The 16,287-nt window shown below is 42.6% G+C and overlaps 1 protein-coding gene across 3 annotated transcripts in view; it reads left to right on the forward strand.

Annotated features, from left to right (window-relative positions):
* The window catches only part of LOC132866618 (macrophage mannose receptor 1-like), a 57,440-nt gene extending 47,143 nt beyond the window's left edge, over positions 1 to 10,297 (forward strand). For all 3 annotated transcript variants that reach the window (XM_060899411.1, XM_060899413.1, XM_060899412.1), the window contains 3 exons: positions 7,882 to 8,262; positions 8,486 to 8,830; positions 9,168 to 10,297. In XM_060899411.1, the coding sequence (XP_060755394.1) occupies positions 7,882 to 8,262; positions 8,486 to 8,830; positions 9,168 to 9,535 (1,094 nt within the window). In that variant the 3' untranslated portion in view covers positions 9,536 to 10,297. The remainder of the gene's footprint in view (positions 1 to 7,881; positions 8,263 to 8,485; positions 8,831 to 9,167) is intronic.
* The last annotated feature ends 5,990 nt before the right edge of the window (positions 10,298 to 16,287 follow it).

The following is a 16,287-nucleotide window of genomic DNA, read 5'->3' on the forward strand; positions in this document are numbered from 1 at the left end:
TCTGAATTTTCTGCCAGTCCTGGACAAATTGGCAACTATTTGAAATCTACGCCACTTGTAGACCAGTGGCGGCTGGTAGTCTTTCAAACAGGGGAGGCTGGTCAGTTATGATATTTCCAGATTTTAAAAGAAAAAAGAAAAAACACATCAATTTTGCCCATACTCTTGCCTCTGATCTGGCTGATTGTTGGCAGGGTCACAAACTGTGAAATAACAGGTTATTTTGGCCCATTAGCCTACTGTCCAATATACATGATGGTGGTGTTGGGGGGGGTATATTTTAACATTTTATATTTTAAAATTGTGGCATGTTGTTTAAAAATTGATCATTATTGAAAGCACCTCTTTGTCAGGAACCTCAGCAGTAACAGCAGTGTGTTCTGGAATAAGCACAAGCACTGACCTTGGGGAGCCAAACATAGAGCTGGGTGCCACACATTTCATTCAATGACACTTTCCCTATATTTTACTTATTTTGACTGAGAAATGTTTTATTGACAATTTTGATAACCCTTCACTTTTAATCCAGGTCTGTAGTGTGAAATGTTCTCGGCTGTGTTTTTTGTTTAAAAATGTTTTCCAAATTGTAGCTGTGTTTAATTCATATCCAGAAAAATATATATTCCAATATAATATACTCAGCATAAACATTTTAAATAGATTCTATATTTTTGGTCCATCCATGACATATTAATAAAGTAGCCTATTTACTGTTGTTGATGTGGGTCACTTGCTGTTAGCCAGTTCACTTTCTTGTACCAGGAGAGCTGAAAGGAACGAGTATTATTCCCGACCTTTTTCACCAAGTCAATCTGAGGCGTTGGTCTACCCTGCTCTTTAATTTTAATTTTTTCCTCGAAAGGAAGACTGGCAAATGGCTTCGCCAAAATTAAATCAGCAATGCTTGGCATCCATGCACAGCTTTCTTGCTAGCTGACTAGCCCCCTCAAGTTCAAGTTCAGTCACTCAAATAAACGAAAATTCTGGAACTAAGATAGCAAACTTGACAACACTATATTTACATTTTATTTACAATGAAAATATATACAAACTAAAAAAGCTGGTAGAAACTGTATGTAATGAATGAAATCAAAATGTAAGCTGATCTCTTACAATACACCACAGCACTTGCGAATCCGCATGGGACTGAACTGAAATTCACCGCTGCCTGTCTATAGTTGAAACGAGCTGTCAATCAAAGAAAATATCCGGCCACTTTCACCAATCACCAGTCTCCTCGTGGAAACTGTCATGTCCCTCCCACTGTGAGGCTGGGAGTCCGTGGGTGGGCATTTTTGCAGTATTTGTCCAATAACCGTCTTGCATTTTGAGATTGAAAAGCGCATAGCTCCCAAATGCCATTGAAGTCCACTGAGGCTGGGAGTCCGTGAGACTCCATGGGCGGGCATTTTCACAGTATTTGTCCAATAACCGTCTTGCATTTTGAGATTGACAAGCGCATAGCTCCCAATCCACTGAGGCTGGGCTGCATCGCGCTGTCACGAGGGGGAAAAACTCATGCACACATTCGGCGAACTGGGGAAAGTTATAACAGAATGATTTCGCACTGTAGTTGGGTTGAGCACATATATTTCTATGATTCTGGATCTGAAATCGCAATGTTATGAGGTCGGCTATAACATAAGCCTAGCACAATTCATCTTACATGATGTTCGTCATTTTTAGAGGAGGCTGAGCCTCCCTCGTTGTCTTAGAGCAATCGCCCGTGTTGTAGACCCTATATATCAAATTTAAATAAGACCGGTTCCACCTGCACCTCCATGTGCAGGAGGTTCTACTTAGGAACACCCAATTCTAATTTTATGGACTTGAAAATGTGATAAATGTAAGGGTGTACTTTTTTTTCCAGGGTGTCCTGACTTTTTTGACTGACTTTTTTTTTATTTAAATGATGAATGACTACACAATGTCAAGGTTCTTTTTTTTGTGAGAGTATATCACCTTCATCTGTAGGCATTGTATCAAAGAGAGTGAAATGTTTGCTTGTTTAAATATGTTGAGTGTGAGGATGCAGGCACTTATGGATGTATGTGTCGAGGAAGAAAGATTGCAGAAAGTCATCAAAGCCAAATCAAGATACAAGAATCAGAGTCAGTAACTTAGCGAGGGTCGGGCAATTGGCAAACAATGTAGTGTAAGAATGACAAAGAGCAAGAAACGAGAAGAAAGTAGCGAGGGTAAGAATCAAAATAAGCAGTCAGAAAGATACAAGGCTTGGTATGTACTGAGAGCAGAATGATACTTCACAAAGGTGTGTTTGAGAGGTGAGCTTATATGGAGGGACAGGTGATTGAGCAAATGACAGTCAGTTGTGATTCAGTAGGCAGGAGACAGAGGGTGCTGTGTATTATGGGAGTTGTAGTTCGAGGAGTCCATGTTTGTAGTCTGCTGAGCTTCAGCAGGTTTACTGACAGAGCCCCCCCAAGGAGCTACCTCTGGGAGCTACAATCTTTCTGGGGCAACCCCTACATCTGGGTGCTGGTTTGCTAGGAAACTGGACATGGAACTCTTGCTTCAGAAGGGGGTCAAGGATGTCCTTGGATTTGACCCAGCTTTGTTCCTCTGGCCTACACCCCTCCCAGTCTACCAGGTACTCGACTTGTTCTCCTCTACGTCTTGAATCAAGGATCTTGTGGACCTGGTAGATGGGATCTTTTTCAAGGGTGAGTGAGGGTTGTTCTTGGGTTGGTGTGTTGCTGGTGAGGGGGCCCAGGATGGCAGGTTTGAGGTGTGAGATGTGGAATGTGGGTGATATTTGGCTGTAGGGAGGGAGTTCGAGATGGTAAGATACTTTGCTGATACGACGCATGATTCTGAATGGGCCGATGTATCAAGGTTGGAGCTTCCTATAGGTGTTGGTCTCCCTTAGGTTCTTTATGGCCACCCAAACTCTATCACCTGGGTGGAAGTTGGGAATCTCACCTCTATGCTTGTCTGCATATGTCTTGTATTTGGCACAGGCTGACTCCAGATATTGGTGAACTTCCTCCCAGATGGTCTGACTATACTTGAACCAGTCAGTCATCAACAGCTTGTACCTGGTTTGGTGCATCATTCCAGGGAAACAAGGGCAGTTGGTAGCCGAGTATGCACTGAAATGGGGTTAGTTGGGTGGCAGAGTGCTTCAGCGAGTTTTGTGCATACTCAGCCCAGGGCAGGAAGCATGCCCAGTCCCCCTGGTTATGCATGCAATAGATTCTGAGAAAGCAGCCGATTTCCTGATTTGCTCTTTCTACTTGATCATTGGATTGAGGGTGATAGCTGGAAGTGAGGCTCACAGATACCCCCAACCTCTCCATGAAACTTGTCCAAAATTTGGAAATAAATTGGGGTCCCCAGTTGCTAACTATGTCTTCTGGGATGCCATAGTATCGGAAGACCTGCTGGAACAAGTACTCTGTGGTTTGAGAGGCTGTGGGGATGCCAGGCAGCAGGATGAGTTTCAGGGCTTTCGAAAATCTGTCTTTGGTTACCATTATCATGGTGTTTTCTTGAGAGGGAGGTAGGTCTGTGATAAAGTTGATTGCCAGGTGAGACCACAGTCTTTGGGGAATGGGTAGTGGGCATAATTTACCTGCAGGGGGGCTCTCAGGACCTTTTGCTTGAGTGCACTCAGAGCAGGAGGCGACGAACTGGTTGAGTTCCGATAACGTTTTCCCACCAGTACCTGTTCCTTAGCATCTGGTGGGTTCATTGACTGTTCAAATGTCCTCTGGTGGGAGATGCATGTGTCCAGGTGATGAGTTTACTGTGGAGATGCTTTGGTACATAGAGAAGACCAGGTGGGAGGTTGACTGGCAGGGTTTGAGGTTGTGATGCTTTGATTTCCTTGTCTAGTTCCCAGGTGATGGACTGCATGAAACATTGTGGTGGGACAATGGGATGGGCACCCGTTTCATGGTGGGACAGTCTGAACACCATGGATAAGGCATCTGCCTTGACATTTTTGGACCCTGGACAGAACGAGATGGTGAAGTCAAAGCGCATGAAGAATAGAGCCCACCTGGCCTGATGAGGGTTCAATCTCTTGGCCTTTCTGAGGTACTCAGATTCTTATGATCAGTAAGGATGGTGAAAGGGTGTGTTGCTCCCTCTAACCAGTGCCGCCACTCTTGAAGAGCCAATTTGATCACAAGCAGCTCTCTATTTCCTACATCATAATTTCTCTCTGCTGAGGTTAGTTTCTTGGAAAAGAAGGCTATGGGGTATAGCTTCTGTTTCTCCCCAAAACATTGGGACAAGATGGCCCTTACTCCAGTGTCAGATGCATCTACCTCTATGATGAATGGTTTTGCAGGATTCACATGCTGGAGTATAGGGGCTGATGTGAAAGCTCGCTTGAAGAGGTTGAAGGCTTCCTCGGCCACTGGGTTCCAATGTAGACTCTTGGGACCTTTCCTTAGTAGCGAGGTTAGCAGGTTTGCCAGAGTGCTGAAGTTTCAGATGAAGCAGCAGTAAAAATTGGCAAAGCCTAGGAAGCATTGAAAAGCTTTGATAGATCAAGGTGTTGGCCAGGATGTTATGGCTGAGACCTTGGACGAGTCCATACTGACTCCACTGGCGCTGATGATGTAGCCCAGGAAGGAGATCCTGCTTTGGTGGAACTCACACTTCTCAGCCTTCACGTAGAGGTTGTTCTCCAGTAGCCACCTGAGGACTGCTCTAATGCTGCTTTTCCACTACCAACGTGGCTGAGTTGGGCTGAGCCATGCCGTGCCGAGTTGGGTCGAGTCGAACTGAGTGGGGCTGTTGGAGTTGCATTTCGACTACAACCGCACTGAACCGTGCTGGCTGGAAGTGGGTGGACACATTGGGTGGAGTTAGCAAAAGTGGGTGGATGTCACGTGATGTTGTTAGGCAGCACAAACAGTGACATCAGTGACCTTTTAAGCGGTAGTCTCACGACCCAGATAGTAAACAATAAACATGGAGGACATGGAGTCATTAGTGTTGCTGGTCTTGGTGCTGTGGCTTGTTGTCACCGACAACACCAATAGATACTGGCAAGAGCGTATAGATGAGGCGAGGCGCCTAAGGCTTCAGAAATTCTCGTAATTCGTAATTATTCTTCTTCCGGGTTTACGGTGTTTACAGATCCCAGCGTGCTCGCGGGGTGTGTGAGGACACTCCTCCTCACCAATCAGTGCACAGGGGAGTGTCTCCTCACGCCCCTAGCCCCACTCGGCTCGGTTTGGCTCGCTTCAGCCCCACTCCAAAACCGTGCGAGTTTTGGGTGCTCAGTAGGGCTGAAGCGAGCTGAGTCATGCTGCTCTAAGGTAGTCGAAACGCGAGCCGTGTCGGGCTGAAGTGAGCTGAATCGAGCTGAAGTGAGCTGAAAAAGGGTAGTGGAAAAGGGCCATAACATGTTCCTGGTGAAGCTGGAAATCTGATGAGTAGATGAGGATGTCATCTATGTACGCAATGACAGCGTGTCCCGGAGCACATCATTGATGAAACACTGGAACACGATGGGAGCTGAAGAAAGGCCATAAGGCATGACCTGGTATTTGAAGTGTCCAGCAGTGGTGCGAAATGCAGTTTTCCACTCATCACCCTCCTTGATCCGAATCAAATTGTATGCACTGTGTAGGTCGAGTTTCATGAATATTTTGGCGGTTCATAGTTGTTCTAGTGCTGCTGGAACCAAGGAATAGGATATGGATACTTGACAGTGACCTGGTTTAGATCTCTGTAATCGATGCAGGGCCGCAGCCTGCCCCCACATTTCTCCACGAAAAAGAAACCAGCTGATATGGGAAATTTGGACAGACAAATATGTCCCTGTTTGAAAGCCTCCTGTATGTAATCCTCCATGGCAGTGTGTTCCTTCTGGGACAGGGAATAAATGTGACTGCTCTGTGGAGACATATCTAGTAGTAAGTCTATGGTGCAGTCGTAAGGTCTGTGCAGAGGTAGCCCGCAGGCCTTCCTTTTGCTAAAGACCTCAGAGAGATCCCAATAGCAGTCAGGCACATTGTCAATGGAGTCAGGTTGAGGGCTCTCCACAGAGGTGGAGGCTACTTGGACCTGAGGACGAGAAAGGCAGCTCTGGAAGCATGTGGGTGACCATTTGATAATTCCCTTGTGTTGCTAGGAGATGAGAGGGTCGTGGTGTTGCAGCCAGGGATATCTGAGAATACTGTCATGATTAACGGTTGATGTAATGTAGAGAGATATGAGCTCCTTGTGTAATGCTCCAACCTGGACCTGAACAGGTTGGGTGCATGAAGTGACCAGCCCATCACCTATTGGTCCTCCATTGATGGTCCAGATGCTAAGTGTACTGTGCAGTGGGGTGACGGGAAGGTTGAGCTCCTGCACGATAGCTTAACCAATAACGTTCCCCTCTGCCCCTGAATCTATGAAAGCAGATAGGGTGTGAGTATAAGATGCAACTTTCAGTATTACTGGTAACTGGAAATACCTAGAGGAGCGCTTTCTCACCACACTCGTGGAGGATATGGGTTGTTCAGCTGGGTTCTCGTGGGCTGGTTAGATTGGACAGTTCCGGATGTTATGTTTGGAGCTCCCGCAGTAGAAACACAACCCCTCCTTGTGTCATTGAGCTTGCTCAGCACTGGTTAGTCTAGTGCAGGATACCTCCATTGGTGCATTGTCCTCCAATGGCAGAGCAGTCCTGGCACAATCTTGAATTGAAGGACAGTGCTTAAGCAACTGGTTGAGATGAATGAGTAGATCTATGGGGGAATTGAGAGAAAGGTTCTCATCTCTACAAGCCAGTTCACTGATGATCTCAGGATGGAGACCCTGGTGAAAAACTGCCTTCAGGGCAGGGTCGTTCCATCCACTCATGGCAGCTAGTGTCCTGAAGTCCAGGGCATATTCAGCTACACTGCGATTACTCTGGGAACTAGCGAGTAGGCTCTCTCCAACCTCTATCCCCTCGGGTTCGTGGTCAAATACTCTCTTGAATAGCGAGAGGAACCATTCATAGGATTTAGTTTGCTCGCCACCCTTGTTCCAGATTGCAGTTGCCCAGCAGAGTGCTTTGCCAATGAGAAAAGACAATAATTTAGTGATCTTATGCTCGTCAGATAGGCTGGGCATAGTGGTGAAATATAAAGAACATTGTAACAGGAAACCTTTACATGTGCTGACATCTCCAGCAAACTTCTCTGGAGTGGGGAGTTGCAATGCCAGATTGAGAGGAGACTCTGGGCACGCTAGGAGGGCCTGTGACATCACCATTGCAAGATGAGCCATCTGGTTGTTGAGATTGGTAAGCATCTGCTGATGTTCTCCTAGCAAATGCCCCTGCACATTTAAAGCAGTCTGTTTGGAATCCTCCACTACATCCATGTTGGCAAAGTATCCTGTGAGGATGCAGGCACTTATGAATGTACGTGCAGAGGAAGACAGAGTGCAGAAAGTCATCAAAGCCAAATTGAGCTGCAGGAATCAGAGTCAGTAAACTAGCGAGGGTTGGGTGATCGGCAAACAATGTAATGTAGGAATGATTAAGAGCTAGAAACAAGAAGAAAGTAGTGAGGGTCAGAATTGAAATGAGCAGTCAGAAAGATACAAGGCTTGGTATGTACTGAGAGCAGAACAATACTTCACAAAGGTGTGTTTGAGAGGTGAGAGGGCAGGTGATTGAAGAAATGACAGTCAGCTGTGATTCCATAGGTGGGAGACAAAGGGCACTGTGTGTTATGGGAGTTGTAGTTCGGGGAGTCCATGTTTGTAGTCTGCTGAGCTTCAGCGGGTTTACTGACATTGAGAAAAATCTACAATTTCCATGGGATTTAATTATTTTTTCACATGACTGTAAATGTTTAATTTCTGCAGAAGTATAGCATCACATTAAAACATGTCTCTTTCTCATGTGTCTCACAATAGTATGTGGTATCAGGGCATATGTTCCTCATCGCTATTACTTTGTGAATGAAAATAAAACCTGGAGTGAAGCTCAGACTTACTGCAGAGAGAAATACACGGATTTGGCCTCCATCAACAACATGGAAGAGATGATGAAACTGGATTACACAATGAAGAAGGAAACTGCAAAGCAAGCTTGGATCGGTCTACAGAGCGGGGGCACTGGGAAATGGCAGTGGTCTCTGGCAGACCAAACTTTCTACAGAGACACTTACAGAAACTGGAATAGTGGAGAACCAAACTCCGACAGAAAAAATGCATTCTGTGCTTACATGTATAAATACAGTGGCAGATGGTATGATGTCCCCTGTGATGAGCCATTATCTTTTGTGTGTTATGAAGGTAAGAACTTGCAAATTGATGTTAATAAATGTAAAACAAAACAATCAACCAAACACAAACAAACAAAACAAAGAAAACCCAATCAATGGCTTTACAATAAAAAATTACCTAGATGATCTATGTGTATGATTTTATTTCCTTGATATTTTTCATTTGATGGCAGAAAAGACAGATATCTGAGTCATGAACAAATTATTCATGGTGTAAATTAAATGTCTTTCAGAAACGAACACAAGCACAAATAGATTCATATTGATTAATGAGAAAAAGACCTGGCGTGAAGCACAGACCTACTGCCGAGAGAATCACACCGACCTGGTCAGTGTGAGGAACCAAACTGAAAATGAGGAGATCAGGGGAATGATGCAAAATTCAAGTTATTGGGATTTTTCGATTGGTCTGTTTCATGACTTCTGGGAGTGGTCAGATCAGAGTAATTCCTCATTCAGATACTGGAGGTCTAACAAACCCAGTGGAGGTTTGAACTGTGCTGCAGTGTCTGTGTCTGAGCCACACTACTGGAGTGATGTGAGCTGCATAGAAAAACTCCCATTCATCTGTCATGAAAGTGAGTTAAACAATGGTGTCTCAACAAATAGTTTTTTTTCAATGATTAATGATTACTGATGCTGTTTTGTCGAAACTGTATTCAGTATACTTTGTGATATAAATTCAACAGTAAATTAATCTGTGGATAAAATGTGCAAGAAACATAAAACTTTTGCATAAATACAGACATTTGCAAAAAAAATAAATATTCCCAATGGCCATAATTTCAACTATGTCCAGATATCTTTGCTAATTTAATGTTCCTCTCCTAAACACAGAGAGAAAAAAAACAGAGAAACGTTATACTGGTCTGTAAATATTCACTTAATCTTTTATTGAATGTTTGCTTTTTCCAGACAGACTGATCTTGATCAAACAGAATCTGACCTGGCGACAAGCTCTGAATTATTGCAGGAATCATCATTATGACCTGGTCTCAGTGCGCACTGAGGAGATGCAGTTCTGGGTGAAGGAGGTGGTTCAAGATGCCTCCACTGAACAGGTGTGGCTCGGCCTGAGTCACGACTGTGCCCAGCGGATCTGGTTCTGGGTTTTTGGAACCATGGTCTGCTATCAGGACTGGGCCCCAGGGAATGGGACATGGAATGAAGACTGCAGCCATGAGAAGAGAAGTGGAGCAGTTCAGTCTAGAGGACAGCAGCAGTGGATTGACATGCCTCAGAGCTACAAACTCAACTTCATCTGCTCTATCTATAATCGTTAGTCACAGTATTTTTGTAGGAATGTGATCTCATGAGCTTTTTCTATAATTGCAATTAAAATCTTTGTATTTTCTTTGTATGATTAATGAAGAAATGTTTTGAGTAAACATGAAGCCTGAAGACAAGCTATGGTCCACCATCTGTATTCACCATCAGCAGATCTACAATAATGTCTCATTTAGACTCTTGTATACATTATTGATATAAATTTATACTCTTTATCCAGATGTTTCACCAATTTATTTTTAATATCATATTTGGTCAGTTCCACTGTCTCCATACAGCATGATCTTTTCATATTATCAGAGAACAATACCTATAATATACTTGCTTTTCTTATTAATCTAGGGTTTATAGGCAATTAAGGTGAAATCTATTTATCTATTTGGATTTTTATTCTTCAGTGTGTTTGGGATGCACATTTATGTGTTTTTCATCTGGGAAACAAACCACATTCAGATCATTTACACCCATGCAGGAAGTTTAGAACACCTCGCCCTGCAAACAGTGATATTAAAATGTTAATTATTGGTGATGGTTATACAGGTGTCATGTGATACATTTTTCTTGTTTTTTTCATGATTTGTGCATTTTTCTGTGCATGTAGACAAATTAGTTTATTATTAAGATGTCTACATCATTTCATGTTGTTTCTTAACCTATAATTTCTGAGCACTTGCTTCTTAATGTGTAACATAAACTGTAATGACTGTTGCCAGTTAAGTTTCCTGTCAAATAAAATCAAGTTCAAGTGTGCATTTTAATATATCCCTGTGTGTACTCTGTGATGCATTTCACAAACATATACACAAATATGAAGGGCTGAAGTTAGAGTCAGGTTTAGAGGTTGTAGCTTTAGTCATATTTTAATTTGTGTTGAATTTCTCTTAATTTTTTCTCATAAAATTTTTCTCCAAGTGTGTCAATTGTGAAGAAGAATAAACCAGTAACTTTGGCCTCAGGATCAAACCATGGACCCTGAATTTCACATTTTGCCTAGTGAGCTTATCACGGGCGATTGCTCTAAGACAATGAGGGAGGCTCAGCCTCCTCTAAAAATGACGAACATCGTGTAGGATGAATTGCGCTAGGCTTATGTTATAGCTGACCTTATAACATTGCTATTTCAGATCCAGAATCATAGAAATATATGTGCTCAACCCAACTACAGTGCGAAATCATTCCGTTATAACTTCCCCCAGTTCGCCTAATGTGTGCGTGAGTTTTTCCCCCTCGTGACAGCGCGATGCAGTCCAGCCTCAGTGCACTTCAATGGCATTTGGGAGCTATGCGCTTTCAATATCAAAATGCAAGACGGTTATTGGACAAATACTGCGAAAACGCCCGCCCACGGACTCCCAGCCTCAGTGGACTTCAATGGCATTTGGGAGCGATGCGCTTTTCAATATCAAAATGCAAGACTGTTATTGGACAAATACTGCGAAAACGCCCGCCCCATGGACTCCCAGCCTCACAGTGGGAGGGACATGGCAAAGCTTTCCGCGAGGAGACTGATGATTGGTGAAAGAGGCCGGATATTTTTCTTTGATTGACAGCTCGTTTCAAATATAGACAGGCAGTGGTGAATTTCAGTTCAGTCCCATGCGGATTCGCAAGTGCTGTGGTGTATTGTAAGAGATCAGCTTACATTTCTATTTCATTCATTACATACGGTTTCTACCAGCTTTTTTAGTTTGTATATATTTTCATTGTAAATAAAGTGTAAATATAGTGTTGTCAAGTTTGCTATCTTAGTTCCAGAAATTTCGTTTATTTGAGTGGCTGAACTTGAACTTGAGGGGGCTAGTCAGCTAGCAAGAAAGCTGCGCATGGATGCCAAGCATTGCTGATTTAATTTTGGCGAAGCCATTTGCCAGTCTTCCTTTCGAGGAAAAAATTAAAATTAAAGAGCAGGGTAGACCAACACCTCAAATTGACTTGGTGAAAAAGGTCGGGAATAATACTCGTTCCTTTCAGCTCTCCTGGTACGAGAAAGTGAATTGGCTAACAGCAAGTGACCCACATCAACAACAGTAAATAGGCTACTTTATTAATATGTCATAGATGGACCAAAAATATAGAATCTATTTAAAATGTTTATGCTGAGTATATTATATTGGAATATATATTTTTCTGGATATGAATTAAACACAGCTCATCCCATTCATTCTCATTATCTCTAGCCGCTTTATCCTTCTACAGGGTCGCAGGCAAGCTGGAGCCTATCCCAGCTGACTATGGGCGAAAGGCGGGGTACACCCTGGACAAGTCGCCAGGTCATCACAGGGCTGACACATAGACACAGACAACCATTCACACTCACATTCACACCTACGGTCAATTTAGAGTCATCAGTTAACCTAACCTGCATGTCTTTGGACTGTGGGGGAAACCGGAGCACCCGGAGGAAACCCACGCGGACAACATGCAAACTCCGCACAGAAAGGCCCTCGCCGGTCCCAGGGCTCGAACCCAGGACCTTCTTGCTGTGAGGCGACAGCGCTAACCACTACACCACCGTGTCGCCCTTAAACACAGCTACAATTTGGAAAACATTTTTAAACAAAAAACACAGCCGAGAACATTTCACACTACAGACCTAGATTAAAAGTGAAGGGTTATCAAAATTGTCAATTAAACATTTCTCAGTCAAAATAAGTAAAATATAGGGAAAGTGTCATTGAATGAAATGTGTGGCACCCAGCTCTATGTTTAGCTCCCCAAGGTCAGTGCTTGTGCCTATTCCAGAACACTCTGCTGTTACTGCTGAGGTTCCTGACAAAGAGCTGCTTTCAATAATGATCAATTTTTAAACAACATGCCACAATTTTAAAATATAAAATGTTAAAATATACCCCCCCAACACCACCATCATGTATATTGGACAGTAGGCTAATGGGCCAAAAGAACCTGTTATTTCACAGTTTGTGACCCTGCCAACAATCAGCCAGATCAGAGGCAAGAGTATGGGCAAAATTGATGTGTTTTTTCTTTTTTCTTTTAAAATCTGGAAATATCATAACCGACCAGCCTCCGCTGTTTGAAAGACTACCAGCCGCCACAGGAGCTTATGAACATTTCTGATAAAAAAAAAAATTAAAAATCCTATCAAAATAATCACGAGCACCAAGTTGACATTCACCACCCTGTAAATTCAATTTTTCCGTTCACCTGGTTTTAGTTTATGCAAATTCATAAAAATAAGAAGTCTTTAGTCTGTAAACCGAAACAGCTCACATACACATACCTGTCATTTATTCAAACCAGCTCCAGGTAAATATACATCCATCCATTATCTGTAGCTGCTTATCCTATCCTACAGGGTCGCAGGCAACTTGGAGCCTATCCCAGCTGACGATGGGTGAGAGGCAGGATACACCCTGGACAAGTTGCCAGATCATCGCAGGGCTGACACAGACAACCATTCACACTCACATTCACATCCAGGTAAATATGTCTTAAAAACAAAACAAAAACAAACAAACCAAAAAAAACCCCACCCTTTTGAATGGATCACCTTTTATTTTCTGGAAATACAACCCCGATTCCAAAAAACTTGAGACAAAGTACAAATTGTAAATAAAAACAGAATGCAATGATGTGGAAGTTTCAAAATTCCATATTTTATTCAGAATAGAACAGAATAAACAGAATAACGTAGAGCAGTTGAGAAGATGAAGTCGAGAATAAACATAAACAGAGGTCTTTAACTGGAAGTCAGGCATAAATCAAATGGTTTGGTAAAGTCAGGTACAGGACACAGAATGAGACCACACTGACTGATTGAGCAGGGTTTAAGTAGACAGAGTGATTAGCCGGTGAGTTGATGACAGAATATTAGTATTCTGGTGATGGTGTGTGTGCTGTGACTCTTGGGATGTGTAGTGTGGAGCAGCCATGCTTGGAGGCTGCTCCAAACTCAGGCTTTCTATGGTGTTACTGACAACAGTGAGATAATATCTGTTTCTAGGGCGATATGTAAAGAGAGAATAAAAAGCAAAATGCTGAGAGGAGGCTGTCTACTAAAAGCTGGATAAGGACGACATTAATCAGAGAAACAAGCAAGAGGCCAAGTAACTCTGATCTAGCAGGAGAGATCCACAGCTCAAATGAGAGAAGCTGTTGACAGGTCGAACAGAGAAACTCCGGAAAGCTATTCAAGAGTTGTAGGAAAAAATCCATTATTAAATTTTGGGCTTGGTTGAAAGCATCAAATTTGACAGAATTACAACACTGCTCGTCACTCTGAGAACACCATCCCCACAGTGAAGCATAGTGGGGATGGGGTAGGATCATATGGTGAGGATCCTCATCATCAGCAGGAATTGGAAATTTGTCACATTTGTGGCAAGAACTGAAAATCGCTGTTCATCAATTTATCACCTTCATTGTGTAAATCAAATGCTAAAATCACAAAAAAAGTTCAAATCCAAGGTTGCAACAGTGAAATATGTGAAAAAGTAAAAGGGGGTGAAATTGGATTTTATTTATGTTGTCAGTGACTGGTGTATTGGAACTCATGCAAAGTTGTACCACTGAACTTTCCTGTTTATCAGAACTGGCATCTCTGACACTGAAAGTAAAGGGATGGGAGGGGTTAAAAGAGGACAATGATACTGTATAATAAGAGGTTAATTATGTTCAGGTGCATAAGGTGTAAAGACAAACAGGTGAACATATTACCACAAACTCACAACACACACCCTGTATAGAGTACATGACATACATAAGGTATAGATATCTATTTTTTTATTTATGGATGTACAACCCCGATTCCAAAAAAGTTGGGACAAAGTACAAATTGTAAATAAAAATGGAATGCAATGATGTGGAAGTTTCAAAATTCCATATTTTATTCAGAATAGAACATAGATGACATATCAAATGTTTAAACTGAGAAAATGTATCATTTAAAGAGAAAAATTAGGTGATTTTAAATTTCATGACAACAACACATCTCAAAAAAGTTGGGACAAGGCCATGTTTACCACTGTGAGACATCCCCTTTTCTCTTTACAACAGTCTGTAAATGTCTGGAGACTGAGGAAACAAGTTGCTCAAGTTTAGGGATAGGAATGTTAACCCATTCTTGTCTAATGTAGGATTCTAGTTGCTCAACTGTCTTAGGTCTTTTTTGTCATATCTTCTGTTTTATGATGCGCCAAATGTTTTCTATCGGTGAAAGATCTGGACTGCAGGCTGGCCAGTTCAGTACCCGGACCCTTCTTCTACGCAGCCATGATGCTGTAATTGATGCAGTATGTGGTTTGGCATTGTCATGTTGGAAAACACAAGGTCTTCCCTGAAAGACACGTCGTCTGGATGGGAGCATATGTTGCTCTAGAACCTGGATATACCTTTCAGCATTGATGGTGTCTTTCCAGATGTGTAAGCTGCCCATGCCACATGCACTAATGCAACCCCATACCATCAGAGATGCAGGCTTCTGAACTGAGCGCTGATAACAACTCGGGTCGTCCTTCTCCTCCTTAGTCCGAATGACACGGCGTCCCTGATTTCCATAAAGAACTTCAAATTTTGATTCGTCTGACCACAGAACAGTTTTCCACTTTGCCCCAGTACATTTTAAATGAGCCTTGGCCCAGAAAAGATGTCTGCGCTTCTGGATCATGTTTAGATACAGCTTCTTCTTTGAACTATAGAGTTTTAGCTGGTAACGGTGGATGGCACAGTGAATTGTGTTCACAGATAATGTTCTCTGGAAATATTCCTGAGCCCATTTTGTGATTTCCAATACATGCCTGTATGTGATGCAGTGCCATCTAAGGGCCCAAAGATCACGGGCACCCAGTATGGTTTTCCGGCCTTGACCCTTACGCACAGAGATTCTTCCAGATTCTCTGAATCTTTTGATGATATTATGCACTGTAGATGATGATATGTTCAAACTCTTTGCAATTTTACACTGTCGAACTCCTTTCTGATATTGCTCCACTATTTGTCGGTGCAGAATTAGAGGGATTGGTGATCCTCTTCCCATCTTTACTTCTGAGAGCCACTGCCACTCCAAGATGCTCTTTTTATACGCAGTCATGTTAATGACCTATTGCCAATTGACCTAATGAGTTGCAATTTGGTCCTCCAGCTGTTCCTTTTTTTGTACCTTTAACTTTTCCAGCCTCTTATTGCCCCTGTCCCAACTTTTTTGAGATGTGTTGCTGTCATGAAATTTCAAATGAGCCAGTATTTGGCATGAAATTTCAAAATGTCTCACTTTTGACATTTGATATGTTGTCTATGTTCTATTGTAAATACAATATCAGTTTTTGAGATTTGTAAATTATTGCATTCTGTTTTTATTTACAATTTGTTCTTTGTCCCAACTTTTTTGGAATCGGGGTTGTATGTATATATGGCTGTATTTATAGCACAGTTCCAAAGTTCAAATTTAGAGTCAAGAGTCTGGATAATTGAAGTCTGTATAGTCCAGTTCCCTTGTGTCTACTGCCATGTGGTCTGTTGCCTCAGCTCCTGAGCACAGACTACTGTTCTAACCAGCAATTCCCTGGTTGCCAGGCAGGGGCCCTTCAATCCAAAGCAGCTCTTCTGGCACAGCCCCATGGTGCACCTTGTCTGCTGTTAAAAAGGAGAGACTGAGCCAGTGTGTTGCTCACCCATCCACCGCTAAGAATTTATGTTAAAATCTACCACTGAACTTGTCTGCTTCCCAGAAACTCCCAGTTAGCTACTACAAGCATGTCTAAATCTTGAGATAAAAACAACTGTAATACTC

Source organism: Neoarius graeffei, chromosome 18 (assembly GCF_027579695.1).
Source record: "Neoarius graeffei isolate fNeoGra1 chromosome 18, fNeoGra1.pri, whole genome shotgun sequence".
Lineage (NCBI taxonomy): Eukaryota > Metazoa > Chordata > Actinopteri > Siluriformes > Ariidae > Neoarius > Neoarius graeffei.